Source organism: Gregarina niphandrodes, assembly GCF_000223845.1.
Source record: "Gregarina niphandrodes unplaced genomic scaffold scaffold00018, whole genome shotgun sequence".
Classification (NCBI taxonomy): Eukaryota; Apicomplexa; class Conoidasida; order Eugregarinorida; family Gregarinidae; genus Gregarina; species Gregarina niphandrodes.
The window spans coordinates 110,923-129,359 of NW_011645787.1; the positions used below are offsets into that span (position 1 = coordinate 110,923).

The following is an 18,437-nucleotide window of genomic DNA, read 5'->3' on the forward strand; positions in this document are numbered from 1 at the left end:
GCTGGCGCTCCGTCCTAGCCTCCTGGGCCTTCGCCTTCCGCGCCTCCTCCGTAGGCGCCTTCGCCGAATTCCGCGCCGAAGTCGTAGACGCCGCCCTAGCCATCCTCGCCGTCGACTTCCACGGCCTAATTGAACGCTTCGACTTCGAAGAACGCCGCGAGTGGATCCAGGGCGTCGTAGCCTGCGTCGTCGGTGCCCTAGGCATCTTCAACGAACGGTGCATCGCTTCCGGCGTAGATGAAACGAGCACTCTCCGCGCACTCGGCGACCGCCTCTGCAACGTCAAGGCGCTCCTCTGGAGCAGCCAAAAGTTCGCCGGCCTCCTAGACACACTCTCCGAAGACGCCGCCGCAACAGCCACCGCCGACCGACGCCTGGCTCTCGACCGCGGCGGCCCGCCGCTCGAGTCGAGCGTGCCCGTAGTGTTGTTTGAGCACTACCTGAGCAACGGCAAGGAGACACCCAGCCGGCTGCGCGCAGACTTGCGCGAGTGGCGCTACCTGCTCATGCTCGCTGTCGTCAAGGCCTTCACGTCGCTCAAGGGCCACCAAGCGAACGTGTACGCAGCAGACACGCTACTGTATCTACAGTTCTTTGAGTCGCAATTCCTAGTGGACTTAATCCTCGCTTTCCAGGACCGACGGACGCCCGTGCACACACACCTTTGGAAGCTGGCCGCACTGTTGCTGGACGTAATGGGCACCTGCGTGGGCAGCATTCCACCTAAGAGCGCAGGCAGTCCGCCGCCGAGGATCGGCAAGCCCGCACCCGGCGCCGTGTTCCTGGCGAGCAACGTGAGTAGCGAGAACTCGCTCTGGCAAAAGGCACTCGTCGTCTGTCTGCACCGCGCGTTCGACGAGTCCGGGAGCTACGCCGCGCCGACCAAGAACAATCTCGCCTCAGCACTCGTGGAAATTGGGATCCGAGCCGTCTACGCCTGCGTCACGCGGGAAGGCGCTATCCTCGCATTGCCCAAGGCCTTCGTCGGCGATGATGCCTCACCGTGGGGCCTCTGGATGGCCGGCGCCGGTCGAGACTCGCTGCTCTACCTCTGTCCCGTCGGCTCCGGCTGGAGCAAAAAGCTCTGCCGCAACGAACGCGAGTTTTTGTGGACCAGCAAACCCGAGTACGTCCCCGACGTGAGCATCACGGCGCCAGGACCCGGTCCGGGCAACGCAACGCTTAACACCAACGGACGGCCCGCGACGAAGAACCGCGCCGACTGCCGACCCAATCGACACCCACTCATCGTCGACTTCATTCGATGGGCGGCGCTCCATCTCGAAAGCCCTGTCACCAGCCGTTTCATCGTACCCATCATTTGTGCCCTTGCCGCCATGGAGCCTGAAGACTTCAGCAAAGTGCTCTGTCAGAGTGAAGGCGACGCCATCACTCTCAGCTACCTCATCGCGGACCTCCTCGTACTGCCCAAGACTCGTAGACATGTCCGGGGTCGAAATGGATCCGGGGCTAAGGAGACGGGTCTGCAGGACACGAGAACCCTCGTTGCGCCGTTCCGTCCCAGCTATGGCACCGACATTTGGCTCTTCGAACAGGTCTTGCTGGAAACGATGGTCCCCTATGGGCTTCATGCTGCAAGACTTGTTGACATCGACGCGCCTTCGCACCTCGATACCTGCGAGACCTTTGCCACCGTCAGTAGCGCGCTCCAAACCTCCCAAACAGACTCGGACTCTTTGTGGGCGGACAAGACTCCCTTCGTGATTGAAGCGACGCCGTCCTGCAAGCATCCTTCCGCCTTTCCGGTCCGCTTCGTCCCGCCGTCCGTCAGTGTGATTACAGAGTTCTCTCTCGCGCCGCAGGTCACTCCCAGGCAACGACTTCTAGACATGCTGCTTGCATGCATCCATGCTATTCAAGGCGGCGCCACATTCCAGAAATATCCTTGGCTCCCTCATCCAGTTGAAATAATGCTTGGACTGCGCTCTCTATCAGTTTGTTTGTCCAAACGATATCTATTCTCGCCGGTCAAGAGTGAAGTTCTGGAGGCCTTGCGGTCAATTGCGGAGGAAGATGTTCTCGCCTACTGCTCCTCTGGAAACAGTATCAGCGTGGACGAGATGAAACATACAATTGAACCGTTTGTGAGGCAGTCACTTCAAGCCGCAGAATTATTGGCCTGCTGCCTATCTCATAAGACTTTAGCGCCACCTGGTTCACCTCCGGCTGCGGAATTTCCTCTTCGCACACGTGTGTGCAACTTAGTTCGAGCGCGCTTAGATATTGACCAAGAGCCTTTAGCTCGACCGTGGCTGGAAACCGTGGACCCTTTATGTCGCCCGGTGGTTGCTAAGTGGTTGGTGGGCCAGGCGCGGCTGGCGGTCGCCGAAATCGACGCTCTCGTGACGGGAGATGCGAATATCTGCGCAGAATGCCCCACTGCTACATCCTGCGTTCAAGTGGGGGATGATGACATCGACCTTATGCGGCGTCTCGTTGGCGTCGTCCGGTTTTGCAGGCACCTGGCGGCCACGGATGAAAACGGGCAAATTCGAGTTATTGCTAAAGTCGATCGGTCATATCGACTTCTAGCCGACTCGGCAGAGCCGGGCTGGCTAGTGACTTACCAAAACATGTTTGGTTATCTTGTTCTCCAAATTCTCTTGGCCCAAATGTCCCCCATAACGACGTGTCTAACGAAAGGAACCGTGCTGGCCAATTTTGCCTCGCGTCACTCTCTGCCCTTAGCGCGAAGCTTATCAAACCAGCTGTACAGGTAATCTCACCCCCCCCCCCTCCCCTGACACCCTCCCCTCCTTCCCGATCTCCTCAAATGGTGCTGTCTGTGTTAGTATCAAATCAAGTACGTCTAGTAACATGGAATTTGTGTCCATGGCGTGTGTTAGGCTTGGTTTATTCTCGGGAGTTCAATTGTACAGATTCACAGCCATACTGCGAGAACTCATTTTGCAACCGGAGGTGATGCCTGAGAATGTCCTGACCACTCGCGAAGAAGCACAAGACCTGCTGGATACTTTAAGCAACGCCCATCGACTGCTTACATCCGTTGTCCACAATGCAGACCTGACGGCTAAGTGGGATTACATACGGTTGACCGAGAACGCTCTTTCAGCCGTGCTGGAGCGTGTGGCAGTGCTTGTTGTTGAGGTCGATAAAGAGTTTCTATTGCGGCAACTCAGCGAAGGAGCCTGACCACTGACCAGCCTAACCTCGGAACCCAGAGTTAGACGGGTCTAGAACGCCTATATTGGTGCTGGAAAAATACACCAGTGTGTCCACACACGTAGGAAGTAGCTGCCCACGTATGTGGAAGGCAGACAGCCCGTGCGTGCAGCACGCAACCCGTGACGGCAATAGAGACATAGAAGGCCCCATTCCGTTGTGGTCTCGCTGATTTGTTTGTACCTTCTGGTTTTCGTCATCTAGCTAGCTAATAAATAAACCTTATGAAGGTTGTATAAAGGTGACATTGGCTTGAGCCTTGTCCACGTGCAGACTATCTCGTCGGTTGGAACAGTTGATGAGGGACTGGGACGGAATGGATGATACAGCGGCTAGGGCAAGCACATTCTCGCTGGGGTCCATTACATACACATCGTCTGGCGCCTGCTTTCGTAGTAGGAGGCGGCCATCTTGGAGTCCTTCCACACGGATGAGGTTCATGGGATGGCTCTTAGCGCTGGCCATGTCGAAGAACATGTCGAAAATCTGGAGGTGGTCTCGGTTGTCACCAAGGTGGCCACCCATCGGCAGAGAAGCCAAGATGTCCAGTGCCAAGCGTTTTCTGTCAATCCTTGTCTTGTCACCAATGGGTTTGTTCTCGACGTCAATGGCATCTAGATTGTTGGCATCTAGGTTAGTGTTTACATCGGGACGGTTGCTTGTGTCTGATTGAGAGGAGTCCGACTCCTCATTCCTCGCTCGTCTGTCTGTCTGTGGTTGTCGAGGTTGAGCTTCCGACTGTATGAGGGCTTTAGTTCGTCCTGCGCGGAACCATAGAGCGAACGACCTGTCTTCATAGACGTTTCCGCACCATGAGTCCAAGGCGTTCAAGACGACCAAGTCCTTTGTACCGGCTGCGACTAGTCCCAGTCCTGCCAGCGTTGCATTTAGTGCGTGGTCATGGACGGCCTCGGAAATCCCACAGAGCCGTGTCCTACTCAATTCCCCCAACCAGACCATCGTATCCGACACGCCGTAAACTAACTCCGAAGCAACACTATGCAGCCAAGTACCAGCCTCCAAGATGAACTGCGTAGCGACCGTGTTGTCCATTCCGGTGAACTTCAAGCCCAGCAAAAAAGACGTGGCGGCCACCAGAGCCATGTGCAACGACAGTAACTGCTGGCTCGACACACCCTCCTTCTCCAGTGGCTCTCGTTGGAACTCCAGTCCCTCCCGAATAACCCGTTCATTCAGATCCTGGTCGTCCAAATCCTCATCCTCTAGATCTTGGTGGTGATCACCCAGTTCCTGGCTCCCCGGCTTCTGGTCGCCTACTGTTTGGTTCTTAGATTTCTGGTCGTCTGCCGTCTGCTCGTTCAGGTTTTGGCCGCTAGGAAAAGCTGGGCCCTTCCCGGGTGCCAACGCTTCGTTCAGGAAGGGAACGGGTGGAAATCCCTGGCTGTCCTGTGCAGTTCCCATATTCGTTTCGTCCATGGCCATAGCGGTCACCTCGTCGTGTCCGGTCATGGCGGTGACATAGCTGCTGACATCCTCGCGACTGGTCTCCTCATTGCCGGGTGGAGCAACGAGACAGACGGAAGACCTCCCTTCAGACATGCCCACGTCCCCCAAACAGGTGTCATCGGCACTGGCCTCCAAGGTATGGGTTTCCTCTAGGCGCCCTGCATCGATCGGGGGTTCACCGGTCCCCGCTAGGAGACTTTCCGCAACGGCAGTCATGCGTTGCCGGAGTATCTCGCATCCTTCTCGCAGCAATTCCGCGTGTTGCAGCGACAGTAAATCCGGCTTGGGCGACTCCTTTCGCAGTCGGTATCTGCGCTTCCGTAGACCCAGCCTCTCCTGGTAGAGACCGTACAGCGGCGAGGTTCGGATCAGAGGATGGTCCTCCAGGCCGTCCACTGTGATGTCCAGCAGAGGGATGTAAACAAATTGCTTCAGGTCGTCCGCATTAATAAAGGTCCAATTAAGCAGACCCCACGTCACACACCGCAGCAGCACAGCCTCTGCGTTACGCAGTAACAACTGGTCGTCGAACAACAAGGGACGCGTCACTTCCGCAATCCTCCAATCCGACGCGGCCCAATTCAGGAATCCGACACCCCAAATGAACAACTGACTCCGTTCCATCAGCAACCGGAAGTTCGTCTCCTGGCCTATCGTTAACGTGCTGCCGAGAGAACTATCCTCCCAATCCGGAGCAGTCCCATCTGAAAAGTGTAACTCACAATACCGCTGGAAGAACGCCCACTTGAACAAATAAAGCTCGTCGTAACTCGCGCTCCGACCGTCCGAAAGACGACTTTCACAAACGCGACTTTCCGAAAGAACACTTTCACAAAAGCGACTTTCAGAAAGACGACCATCCGAGAGACGACCGTCCGATGTGCTTCGGCTTGGCTGCATGTGTTTGCTCAGAGTCGTCAATGGCGGCTCGCAGGCAGCAAGGTGAATGCCCAGGGCTGCTCCCAGAATGGTGGTCTGACGCTTGGTCGCCTTTAGGGCTTCGGTGTGTAATTTCTTGTACCAAGAGATATGGTCGGTGTTCAGGTCGTGACAGTCGAGGTTGACCAGATCAACGTTGTTGTGCGGCTCGTGCATGAGGTACTTCAACTCCTCCAGTAGCCGGTACGACATTAGAACGCTCATGCTGGCACCCGTCGATCTATGCAGAGCCGCACACAAGTAGACCGTGGAACGCAAAGTACTCAAGTCGTATTTGCGGTGCAGCTGCATCAAAAACGACCCTTCGTCGCTCGTCGAGCGTCCAGCGGCCTGCCGCTTACACCTGCCTCGCCCTGCGACGTGTGCCGTGTCCTCCTGAGGTTCTGCGCTAACCCGCTGAGGCTCCGGCCGAGCCCCCTGCGGCTGAGTCCCCTGCGGCTGAGTCCCCTGCGGCTCTGCTCGACCATCCTCGTTGGAGTCACAATGTGGTGGCCGAGGAGGCGAAAGAACTCGCTGTAAGTTAACCATACCACTGGCTATGCCATTGGCCCTTAGCGTGCTCGTGTTGTCGGTATGTTCTGCAGCAGAGAGGTGGCTCCCGGTCGGTTGCACAGCGTCAAGATTTCGGTTGTTCAGGTCGAAGCGTTTGCCGGCTTCAGAAAGCCGTGCGCAGCCGCCTGCTTCCTGTTCGACCCGGTCTCCAGTCCTGGGGGAGAGTCTGCCAGCGAGGGAGATGTAATGCGGAGGTGAGTCCAGATCTTCGCCCAGGTCGACCTGATTGCAGGGGCATTCGGCATAGGACTTGGAGTTGCAGGTACCGAAAAGTATTTTTGCAAAGTCGTTGGGATCTGCGAGTCCGGTGATAGCGTAGGCAAGCAGTAGCGATATACATAGGTAGTTGACCACAGGACTTTTTTTGTTTTCGACGTTGTCATGGTACCAATCCAGTTCGTCGGAGTGGTCGAGGATTCCATCGAGTATGTAAGCACCATTCTCCGTGAGTCCACTGAGGAAGGTCTGGTATTGACCGATGGGTATGAGTTTGAGATAGTACAGAACGTGTTTAACGGAAGGGACGAGTTGTTCCAGTTCTTTTGTACGTCCTGCGACGGCATAGCCGATAAGGGCGCCAGAAAGGTAGTAAGCAAGACGTAATTTGGCCCAGAGACAGCAGGTGAGGACGTCTCCGGAGATGTTCTCCTGTTTCAGTGCGTGGTTGATCTTGCCCTCGTAGATCTCGGACCGTGTGTTGTGACTGAATTCAAATAGCTTGGTTAAAGCGCCCACCTCCGGAAACGTCCGCAGTCGGTAGAGTGTGAGCAGCTGGTCCACCGTCAGACTTACTGAGCCGACGGAGGCTGCGGCGGCATTCTTGCAACCGCATAACAGATCCAGGAACAGGTCCAGCCGATTGCAGGGGCCGTGCTTTCCCCACGGGAATCCGATCTGGTTCGCATCCGTAAATTCTGCCCACGGAATGTTCATTAATTGTGAGAAACGCAAAGACTGACCGGCCACGCCACCCCCCGGTACCTGAAGGAACTTGTAGGCTGCGGCCTTGTTCACAAGCCGTATTACACTCGACCACGACATCGAGCTCGCCACTGACTTCAGAGCCTCGTAACACTCCGTTATATTCCGATCATGCAACCACCAACTTGTCGACCGCTCCCGGGCTCCCAACACATCACCGTTACTGACTCCTGATAAGCTCCAATGCTGATTCAAAAGCAGGTAATCGAACCGCGAATACAAATAACAATAAACTCGCCGACTCAACTCCGTAGGAAGAAATTCTCTATAAACCAGTAATGAAAAGTTCTCAATCAACTCCGATGGAACCGAAAGATGCCTCGTATTGTAAAGATAAGCCAGCTCCTCTAACACTAACATTATTTCATCCAAACATTCAGCTTCTGGGGCAGTTGACTTCTCCTCCTCCTGCGACAACGCCAAACCCCATTTGTCTAGAACTGCCAGCAAATAAAATAAACGAGTAAAACTATCCACAGAACTCCAGTTCACATTCTTCTTCCACCAAACCTCATCTGTCCTCGATCTATTATTGTTTCCCCCCGGTGGATCCAAGTTATTGAGCCAATAGAATTCTGACGAAATTTCGTTGTCAGTTAAACCAGTATCGATCAGTCTCCTGGCTATAGCATACATCTCTAGGCCCGGGATCTGATGGTCCGGGATCTGATGGTCCGGTATCTGATGACTCATGTCTCCACTAGATCTCGTTTTTTCGTTGGTCCACTTAGTGGGATCCGGCGGGGATATAACGCCGGATCTGGTTAGACGTGACGGCACTAGCACTAACTTAGTAAGTTCCGGGTCGCCATTGACGCTACTTGTGATGATACCATCAGCATTTCTGGTTGTAACAATGAAGCCTAAAGGGGCCGGGCCGTAAGCTTGGCCCTGGATCACCCTCAGCACCTGACCAACGACCCCCTCGCCATCCGGTCGTGATATTATATCAGATGACTCGTACACAGATTGAATCACAAAGACTTCCTTAGGAGGTGAGAGGCCCGCGGGCAGTCGGTCTTCAATGTCCTTAAGATCTAACAACTCATCTGTAACCTCCCGTCGGGAGATAACACCCCTGCTAGACAACTCCACTATACTCAGACTTGTTTGGACAGGACAACTTTGCTTCTCCTCCCAATACAGCAAACACAGATTGCGGGGATTCCAGTAGACCCTTAGAGACTCGGGGGGTCGGTTCGGTTCCGGTAGACAAACATACTCCTGTGTCGAAAGACCAAGAATGTGCAGACGGCCATACCCATGTATCCACAGTATGTTTCTGTCCCAAGATATCAGCCATGGGTTGGCGGCTGTAGCGGGCGCAGGGCCTGTAGCGGCTGCATCATTCCTGGTTGGCTCGTGATAAACGGCTGAACTCTCACTACCTTCCACAGAAATATTCAATAGCGCCTTGCCTCTCATATCCATGCCGAAAATACCGTGCTTGGAAACCAAAAGGACAACCGCGGCATAGTCGTCTCGAATCAAGTACACTCGCTCTACCCTCCAGGGTAACGTGCGCTTGTATGGTTGCTGGCATATATGCCTCAATACATCAGGATCCTTATCCAGCCTATTGGTACCCATTTCCCGCCTCCCAACAGATCGGATCTCCTGCAGGGACGTCTTCCTTCGGGCAGAATCATACTCCTCCCCCTCAACACCCATATGGCGGGTGGCTCTTGATTCTGGTTCAGCGGCACCGCGTCCTGGCTGAGTTAAATTACACGGGGATGGTAAGCTCCCCAGCAATCTCCTCGCAGCTTCGGTAAATCTCAGAGCCGTCGAAGTACTACAGACACTGGCAGCCGGTTGAGACATTGATTTTGGGGGTCCAGAATCAAGTGGTCCTGAACTAGTGGTCGCTTGTCCCGCATTTTCCCAGGCATCATTCCCATCAAGTCTTGACGATGTTTTCGACCAGGTTTTTGATGATTGTAGGTTGAGCACACGCGTGTGCGACGCGCTAGCAAAAGTATGTCTTGTCTCATAGGCATGAAAATAGATTGTCTTGTGGTCCTGAGATAGCCACGCAATTAAGGTACCAAAGAGACCATGTTGGATGATACAATCGCTACCGCAGTCACCCACTGACAGATCGGATATACATTTTAGTTTTCTCATTGGACTTTATTTTATGGGTTTGTTTAGCAGAAAGAAAGTGACCAATGACGAAGCTGACCGAAAGGATTTAAGTATCAGGAATAGGCCCAATCAATTGGGACGACCAACGCCTCAGGCGTCGGTTCCCCCGCGACGGCTGGCACCTCAAGCACCGCTAACTTTGGTTAGTGCCTCTACACCTGGAGGGCAAGCACGGCTGAGCTTTCCAACGCCGGGTGGAGTTATGAGCCGCCCTGTGGGGAACTACAGCCCATCAGCGCTGGATCATCCCTCAGTGAGCGATCATACGTCAATAAGAAAGGTGACTGCAGTGAGAGAGAATTCTTCCGTGGCAGAGAATTCCTGCCTGAGAGAGAATTCTTCGGTTAATAATCGTTTACAGGCGAGAGATCACTTAAACGGTCTTCTGTCCCGATCTGTAGACTCAAGCGGCCGTGGGCAGCGGCCGTGCGCAGCGAGTCAAGAGGTACGATTAACAGGATCTCAGCCACCCCCATTGTCCAATGCTTTGCAATCGGGGCTGGGGGGACCGCAAGCACCACCGATTGGTGACGCCAAGTCAGACTTGGGAGTACGAAGTACTCGAAATCTGTCACCATCCGCAGATTTATCCGTCAAGGACGGGTCAGTGTGTAGGTGGACACCACAACCCCTGGAGGAGGGCAAAAAGGCTTCGTTAGTGAACGCGGATCATATGCCGCACACCGATCAGTTTACCCGAGGATATGTGAACAGGGAGTTGAAGGATTTCCCATATTCTGCAATGCCAACATTCCACATGAAGCAGAGGCGTTTGCGTTCGATACAAGTTATATCTTACACCCACGCGCCGGAAGCCCCGGTTTCGCCGCGGAAGGGGTGTTTGTCTCCCAGGAAGTTTGAGAGATCCACCTACGACGAAGCCGTGATGGCTGTGGTGATATGTTTGTGCAGTACGATCTCGGCACATCTCATTGTGGGGGACTTGATTCAACTGGACCAGACACGATGGGTGCAAGGCTTAGCCAAGTCCGCGGCGGTGTGCTTGGCCGTGTATACGACTGTGCGTCTAGGGCTGCCTCAGCTGGCATACAACGTGATGAAGTTACCTTTCAGACTATACGGGATATGGGCGGGAAGACGTGCTGGAGATGGTGTGCAGAAGGAAGTGTTTCATCCTGAGACGGTTCTCACAACTGCAGGTCCTGGAGAGGCGAGTGCTGCTGGAGACGAATTGACTGACGCTGGCTTTATGAGCGGGTCGGGTGTCATGAGTGACGCCGGATGCTCAGCTCGCGTCAGCTCCAACACCAACGCTGGAACGCGACGGTCTGCCCACTGGTCGACCGTGGATTTTCGCTATGATGCTGGTCCGTCCCCCGCTGAGTGCAGGCAAGGCCTCTTAACTGAGAGTACGAAAGCTTTCTATGCCTACAGAACCCTGGATGGGTCTCCTCTTGGCACCAACGACCCGATTGTCTTCACCAACTCGCTGACTGACTCTCAAGAGAACACTGTCGTTGACCGGCAAATATACTTCAAGCGGACGGCTGGGGGGGTCCCCCTGGAATCTTCCAGAACGTCTCGTAGCAGGCCGGAAAGTGAGCACGAAATCCCTCTGGAAGGAACCATATCCTCCAGTTTACCGTGCAGAGTAGAAGGGCGGATTCGAGTCACGGAAACACCTCAAGTCTAGCACGGAGACACCTCAAGTCTAGGACTGACTTCGTCACACTCCACTGACTCTCAGCTAGACAACCCAAGCAAGAACTTGACACCAGATAGTTAGATAGCATCGAACGAACTCTTTGTCGCCGTGTATTGAGCTACGAAACAACCATTGCATTACCGATGTAACGGGTATCGCAATAGTACTGTCGGTCAAGATAATGACCGACGCATCGGCTAGCAGTTCCACTCGTCTGATATACTGGGGTCTCATTGGCTAGTCTAGTCGGCTAGCTAGATGGTCGGCTAGCTAGGTGGTCGGCTAGCCAGATTGATGGGGTCCCTATCGGTTGGTCGTCCTCATATTTTTGACTGCCCTCGTTCGAAGCCAAGATGCGGCTTCTTGCAGCCATCACCGTTCCCTGGGTCATCGTTCCCTGGGTGGTAAGAAGTCAGGAGGTAGTCTTCATCAAGACTACCAGTGGACAGTACTTAGTGGAGGATGACTTAGGCGACGTCCGTTTGAGTCCGCTGGGATGTGACGAGGAGTGGTGGAGCCGTGGCTGGAAGGTTGAGAAGAGCGGATATATCGTGTCTGTGACGACTAAGGGCTGTTTGTGCCGGTCATCAGAAGCGAGTTTGCCGACGAACGTGGTCCTTTGTTCTCGAGTGTGTCATGACCGGTGGCAGCTGACGGGAGAAGGGAACTTGTGCCTGGTGGGAACGACGGTGTGTCTGGATTACTATGACCTCGACACGAGTCCCACGGCCCTGATTCTAGACGACCGGATCTCTAATCGCACGGCTACCGCCGGTCTGGTGCGACCGGCGCTACCAACTTTCCAACTGAGTAGACGGTCAGAAAAGGCGCTGGCCACCCAGTGCGACTCATCGCACGCAGATGGTCAATTACAGGCTCACTCAGGGGATGGAGAGCACCGTGACCTTTTAGGTCGTGACCTTTTAGGTCGTGACCTTTTAGGTCGTGACCTTTTAGGTCCTCCGTCATTCTTGCAGGCGGCTGGTGATACCTCTCTGTTCACTCAGGCTGGAGCAGAAATGGACGTGCAGCTGAAGGCGATACAGGCAAAAATCCAGGAGGAGCAAGAACTGGTTGACGACTTGAAGGCTGGAATCGATTCTGTTAGTTCCCTTCTCGAAATGGGGCCCGAAGACATCAAACCTTTCTATGGAATCGGTCTTCTCTTTGAACTATACCACCTGGGAGGGGCCGCGCCATTTCTTAGAACCACGATCAACCAGGAGCTGCTAGCCAACTCCATCATTGAAAGCAATTTAACCCTTCCGGGGGACTCTACGGCCATGGCGGGTGACAGCAGTGATGACTGCGAGGGACCGGTTGCCAGTGTTTCTGCCAAGCTGCTCCGGAAAATCGGGGTGTCGACCAACGGCCAGTATGGCTACAGGGTCAGCGGCACGCTAGCCATACCCCCCTCATCTGCAAGTGGTAGCGCAGTAGGTGGGTCGTCCACTGGGTCTTTTACCGAGTCTTCGGATTACGTGTTCCATGTGAGGCACCTGACGGGGGATTTGAGGATCTACGTCTTCGACCAGTGTGTTCTGAATACGTATATAGGCGAGATGTCATCGGACCAGATGGCGAGTGGTGGGATATATACGGACCCCTTTAGTGTATCGGCTAGTGGTGGGTACATGGTGGATATCCAACTGGTAAGTCAAGGTAAATATTCTACGTCCTACTTCCAATTATGTTTGATGAAGCAACCTTCCGCGACAGACCCAGCCACTACAAGTGCGTCGACGACCGGAATAATTCCAGTTGCGGTGGATACGGAGCAGTTGTACCCCTCGAGTTCCCTACCGGTCTGCGGTTTGAAGAGTCACACCAAGTCCATAACATGCTCTCATTCCTTTTACGACGTGCTCTCAGCAGACACGGTGGCTCAGGTCCTATGTCCTGCCGCCTGCTCCGAAGCTAGCCCTTTACCGAGCTACGGTCACAAGGAGTGTTTGGGTATGAGCGGACCCGTGTGTGCTACAGCTGAGCGACTGGGATTTATCGGCACACAGGGAGGTACTGTCAAGGCTCGTAAGAAGAACCGATATCTGCCGGTCCTTAAAAGAGAAGAGAATCCTGCTGACCAAAGTTCTTCAGCACAGAGTTCTTCCAACTCCGGTTCTAAGGAAAAGACTTCTTCCCCGTTAGATGCACCGAAATGGTTGGAGGGGTCGTCATCCGAAGTTTGTGTGTCTCTTTCAGAACCGGACCTAACTGGTGCGGACTTTGTAGTGACCAATGTGAAGCCGATAGCGTTGAAAGAACTTGACAACAAGGCTGCCGTGGCTGGGGTTTTGACAGACGCAGAAACGCTGCTTAGCTTGGAATATGGCGACGGAGTATCGGCCCAGGCGGTCAGTGACGTAGAGGTGATCTGCGAAGGAGCAGATGATGTGTCTGCCGACTCCGCCGCAGGCATAAATGACCTGGTCAAGGTCAACGACCGGGTCAGCCTCCGGCTCCTTAGGTCCACCAGCTCCTACCCATCGGTCTCGAAAATCTATTTGGACCGAGTAGCTTGGGATGAAGAGCGCCTGGCGTCCAGATCAATCCGGTCGGCGGTGCCCGACTCGACACCCTCTCCTTTGAACGGCTGGTCGAGACTTACTTGCAACGACCAGAGCGTCTTGTTACAGGTTCTCACCAAATCCGCTGCTGTCGACTTCCCCTCCGCTCAACTCATGTGCTCTACGACGTTTAATGATTTATATAACGCGCCAAACGGATCCAGTGGTGCCGGTGGTAGTGGTGCCGGTGGTAGTGGTGGGTCCAGCGGTAGTGGTGATGTGTTGACCACCAGTTTGGTTGTCACGTGCCCAAAAAACTGCCAGGAAGCTGAGCCGCTGGTTTCTGGGTACGTGAGCTATACGGGAGAGTCCCAAATATGCGCTGCGGGAATTCATAGCGGTTTCCTGGGTAAGGAAGGAGGGTACTTACAGATTGTGCCGTCACCCTCTCGTTTACCGGAGGCCTTTGAGGGAGGCGAGCGAGCCGGCATTAAAGCCGTGAAGGTCGCGCCTCTAGGGGAGTCCAGTGCTGGGACCTCGACCTCGGGGCGGGCGTTCATTCTGGACACGCCGAGGGGAGAGCTTTGTTCCTACCCACAGGTGATGGTAGGTGCTTTGTCCAGAGGAAAAGGTTCGGGGAAGTGGCAGTTGCCCAATGGCACGAGCATGTCTCCTCCCTCACCGGACACGAATGAAGTGTTGGAAATGAACGTCGGCGCTTTCCAGCAGACCAGTGGACACACAGTCAGCTCGTCGCTTGTCGAAGTGTCTCCGGAGCTGGTGGAGAAAGCGAGAACGGACTTTGCTGTGTTGTCTGAGGAGATTGCAGACGCTCAGCTGCGACTTCAGGAGCTCCATGGCACTCTTTCTGCGGTGATGGCAGATGCAGTAGGCAACTCTCTGACCCTCTTGAAGCAGCTGGCCAGGCGCACGTCGAACCCGGCGAGCTCTACCGTTGTTGTCGCGGATCTAGTGTCCACTACGTCTATCCAAGAAATCGCCAGCGTCTGGGATAGCTCACAAGTCGACCACGGACCCTCGCGATGGACTCTCGGGCCGTCGGACTCCGGGGTCTTGGGTATCCAGCAGAAGAGTGTAGTCACATCGAGAAACAGCCCTCAATACGGCGCCAACTTGATTTTCAAACAAGGCCCCTACAAAGATCTCTTCTACCAAACGACGGTCCGCAAAAACGGGGGTAAAGCCGCGATGCTCTTCTCCTACTTCTCCCCAACCAGTACGGACTTCCCACGCACCTGTGTTTTCACACACGTGTCTTCTCACACACCGAGTTTTTTCACGCACGTGACTTCGCAGATTACTTAAGCCTGGAATTTGGTGAAGAGGGGACCGTGGAGTTGCGTGAGATGGCGGATGGTACTGTCAGGACACTCACGACGCTGCCCTCGTGCAGAATGAAGACCAGCTTCCAGGCCACCGTAGGTGCAAACGGCAACAGGATATGGGTAGACGTGAACGGCGCGTGCAATGCCACGGTACCCGCCACTTCCAGCAGGTCTTCAGACGCAGCAGGCTTCCTGGGGTTGGCTACAGACGGCGCCTCGGAGCCTGTGGTTTTCTCCGAGATTCGGTTCGGTCCAGAAATTGCTTTACAACAGTTTATGAATGATCAGTTCGTCAATTTGGGTAAGGACCCCCCTCCCCCCCTGCCCCTGGTGATACCCTGGTCATATTATTGCCCTGGTCTGCAAGCATGATAGGTGCATGCCTCCCCATGACGCTTTGTCATCTTCCCCTTGGGTTCACCCGCCATCGGAACACGGCGGGCGTCTGCGGTGACCGGTACTTTATAGATCCGGCATTGACGTCGCTCGCTCAGCTCACTTCGTCGTACCAAGACCCCAAAATGTTTTCGGCTGGCGAGTCGTTCTTCATTGGTCGCAATGACGCTGCGCCGTCAAGCGGGCAGTTATCCACCGGGCAGTTGTTGAACGGTCAGGAGTTAAGTGGTACTACTGTCGGTCAAGTGTCGGGAGTTGGCGGTCTAGCGACTCAGAGTGCGGATTGCATGACGGACGGCGTGTTAACAATGTCGCTGGAGAGTACGGATTGGCTGCGCATGTCTTTTGTGTCGGAGTCGGTGCAGGAGGCGTGGGCGACGGCTGCGGGTGGCGTGGGTGTTGCCGCGAGTCGTCTGCTGCGTGCGGGAGAATCGGCGAACCCCGGGGTAGGAGTGTTATTGGCGACACGGCCCGTGTGTAACCGGGGGTGTGTGACTGTGGAAACGAGTGTGTCGATTAGTTCGGGCACGCAGGCGGGAATGGTGTACGACTTGACAGACGACTTTAACATGCGCGCCGCCTTCATCTCCAACGTCGCTGGGGGCAACGCTGCTGGGGGCACCGTTGCCGCCGTATATCGCGTTCTGGGGGGCGTGGCCGATGTCACACGCGATGCTGTCCCCTCCGGCGCCCGAGACGGCCACTGGCACAATGTCACCGTGCAACTCTGCGAGGCCAACTACGCCGTCTGGGTCGACGGTCTACCCCTCCTGAAAGAACGCGACCGACGACTCAACTACGCCCCCCGCAGAATAGGACTTGGAATCATGACCGGTGCCGCGCAGTGGCGATATTTCAAACTCAGAACCACTTCTCCCACGACCTGAGGGGCTCCCACGACCTGAGGGGCTCCCACGACCTGAGGGCTCCCAACAGCGAACACAGGGCGTATGCAGCAGGTCTTAGGATTGTATAGAAACTTGCCAAACTGCAGGGATCCGTGGGTGGATCGAATGTTTACCAATCGAGGGGTCGAAACAGGAGTGCGCCTGGTGGCGTGCGTGTTTGTTGCGCACACTTGTTTGCACTCAGAAGATTTTAGAAAGATTTTTATTCATGAGGAGTTGTTTTAGCGATACAAGATCGCAGGAAATAGTTGCGTGTCTGGCTCTATGTAATGGTTGCGGCAGGGGGGACGCAGCCATGTGGATGGAGACGGAGCAGGTATTTCGGCACGCGGGTAGGAAAGAATTTGATAGGTTGCGTGTGCTGCGTTTTCAGAAGATCAAGAAGCCTCTTTTACGTAATTGCCCGGTGAGTGGATTAATGATGGTTGGCCCGAACAAGATTATGGTTTGGCGTCCTGTGAAGTTGGAGGGTAATCCCGAGCTGAGTGACCTTAGTAGTCTTATAGCACGACATTCAGAGTCCGGAATTAGACTTCGAAAAGTCGCGGTTCCTATTATCGAGGCGTTCCAGAGCAAATTTAGTGGCATGAACACTGAAGCAGTTACTGAAACAGTTACTGAAACAGTTGCGGGTGGTGTAAAGTTGAGTCTGGTGGACATGTCCCGAGCGTTAGGTGGCCTAGAAGACATCCCTGTACCACAACCTTCGTTCTTTAGGCCGCTCCCGATCGCATCAATGTTATGTGGTTGCGTCATTCCTGGAAATGGTAACGATGTCCCGTATACAAAATGCCGGGATGACTACGACCCGGCTGTAGACGGACTTATTACCGAAAATCCGTCCGACCCGGCTGTAGACTCAACCTCCCGAAATGCTTTTGAATGGACTGGCTATGGCAGATTACTTAAGACGGATGAGCTGGCTGAGCAAATGGGGATAAATTCATTGAAGCATGAATATACCGCGTACGCTGTCGGTCTTGTATTGTTGGGTTTATATAGTAACTTGTCTAACTGCAAGGATGGTAACTCGTTTCGGAAGACTGTATGTAACTTCTTGGCAAAACTTGAAACTAAAATCTGGAACCGAAGCCGTGTCGGTTTCTTAAACTTACCTGATGAAAACCTCTTCCGAGGGGAAGCAATCAACAAATCCAAAATAGATATCTATCTCGACGACTTAAAATATAGACTGCAAAACGATGGTGTTATCGATCGGTACTTTGATAGCGACCCCAGACACTTCGAAGCAGAACTAGCAATACTACAACAAGAAGATATCACTGGACACCCCAAGCCACGCGGGAACCAGCCTAAGCGCAGCATCAGGTTTTAATTAAGCCCACTAGTCCGCCGTCCGATATCATACTCTTTTTTCAACACCTTTCCATTGTTTGTCCGGAGTCGGGCGGGTGTGTTCGAAACTGGATAAGTCCTTCTTATCGTGATCGCGCCAAAGGCGAAACGGTAATCGCATGAGGGACGAGAAAAAAACAGGGTTACCGACAGAGTAAGTCGGTGGCCGGTTGCAAAGGGAAGGAGGCGCCGGGCTGTAGTCGTTGGCGAGACAGCCGCGCGGGCTCCGGGTGCGTGAAGGAAGTAAGCCCCATCTCCGCTGTGGGTAGACATTCTCCCGGTACTTGCCGTGATTGGGAATGTGGAGTGCGTTGGCATTCGAGATTGATATGGGCGGCGCGCGTATGGAGCTGCGCGTAACGCTTCAGTGAGCTGCGATGCCGTGGTAGTGATGCAGGCAGGCAGACGAGGGACGCGGATAACGGGAGCGGTCAGGTGGACGCCGGAGCGCGGACGAGTGCGGTTCTAGCAAGGACCCGACAGGGCCGGTTGCGGGGGTGTGTTGAGCCGTCAGGGTGTGCGACCGGGACCCGTCGGTGGCCCTCGGCATCCGACCAGTCGTTGTCGTCAGTAAAGGTAGCCCAAAGATAGCGGTGCTGTTAAAGACACAATGGCGTTATTACGATGGTGTTACTGAAGGCGGAAGTGCGCATGCGTAAGTGTGCGCATAGAAGGGAATAAATGTGTGCTGCATGTTCGACAAACTATTCGGTCGGAGTTGTGCGCCACACCGTGGTCTTGTCTACGACGGGCTTTTCGCCCGTTGGGGCAAGACCATTGGTCGTGGCGCACTGGCGTGGTGGGCAGCGCTTGCGCTGCCCACCTTCACCACTTACATGAGGATCTGTGGTCTAGGCTTTTTGGCTGGGACCCAGATCCTCGTCTACGGCGTGGCCACCGCTCACTCCGACAACAGCGCAGTCTTCGGGTAAGGCTATCAACAACTACGTTGCTTTTTGAGCCCCGC

At 54.5% G+C, this 18,437-nt stretch overlaps 5 protein-coding genes across 5 annotated transcripts; 4 read left to right on the forward strand and 1 right to left on the reverse strand.

Annotated features, from left to right (window-relative positions):
* GNI_091930 (hypothetical protein) lies at nucleotides 1-3,174 on the forward strand (the record flags this gene model as incomplete). The annotated part of the gene is made up of 2 exons (XM_011132579.1): nucleotides 1-2,737; nucleotides 2,814-3,174. Coding segments are annotated over 2 exons (3,098 nt in total), but the record flags the coding sequence as incomplete, so codon positions are not given.
* Nucleotides 3,175-3,426: 252 nt separating this feature from the next.
* Nucleotides 3,427-9,035, reverse strand: GNI_091940 (hypothetical protein; the record flags this gene model as incomplete). The annotated part of the gene is made up of 2 exons (XM_011132580.1): nucleotides 3,427-8,859; nucleotides 8,940-9,035. The coding sequence occupies 2 exons, from the start codon at nucleotides 9,033-9,035 to the stop codon at nucleotides 3,427-3,429; spliced, it is 5,529 nt and encodes a 1,842-aa protein (XP_011130882.1).
* Nucleotides 9,036-9,283: 248 nt separating this feature from the next.
* Nucleotides 9,284-10,945, forward strand: GNI_091950 (hypothetical protein; the record flags this gene model as incomplete). Its single annotated transcript, XM_011132581.1, has 1 exon — nucleotides 9,284-10,945. The coding sequence occupies one exon, from the start codon at nucleotides 9,284-9,286 to the stop codon at nucleotides 10,943-10,945; it is 1,662 nt and encodes a 553-aa protein (XP_011130883.1).
* A 365-nt stretch (nucleotides 10,946-11,310) lies between these two features.
* On the forward strand, nucleotides 11,311-16,093 carry GNI_091960 (LCCL domain protein; the record flags this gene model as incomplete). Its single annotated transcript, XM_011132582.1, has 3 exons — nucleotides 11,311-14,701; nucleotides 14,782-15,111; nucleotides 15,279-16,093. The coding sequence occupies 3 exons, from the start codon at nucleotides 11,311-11,313 to the stop codon at nucleotides 16,091-16,093; spliced, it is 4,536 nt and encodes a 1,511-aa protein (XP_011130884.1).
* A 229-nt stretch (nucleotides 16,094-16,322) lies between these two features.
* GNI_091970 (hypothetical protein) lies at nucleotides 16,323-17,450 on the forward strand (the record flags this gene model as incomplete). Its single annotated transcript, XM_011132583.1, has 1 exon — nucleotides 16,323-17,450. One exon carries the CDS (start codon nucleotides 16,323-16,325, stop codon nucleotides 17,448-17,450), a length of 1,128 nt encoding a protein of 375 aa, XP_011130885.1.
* Between the last annotated feature and the right edge of the window lie 987 nt (nucleotides 17,451-18,437).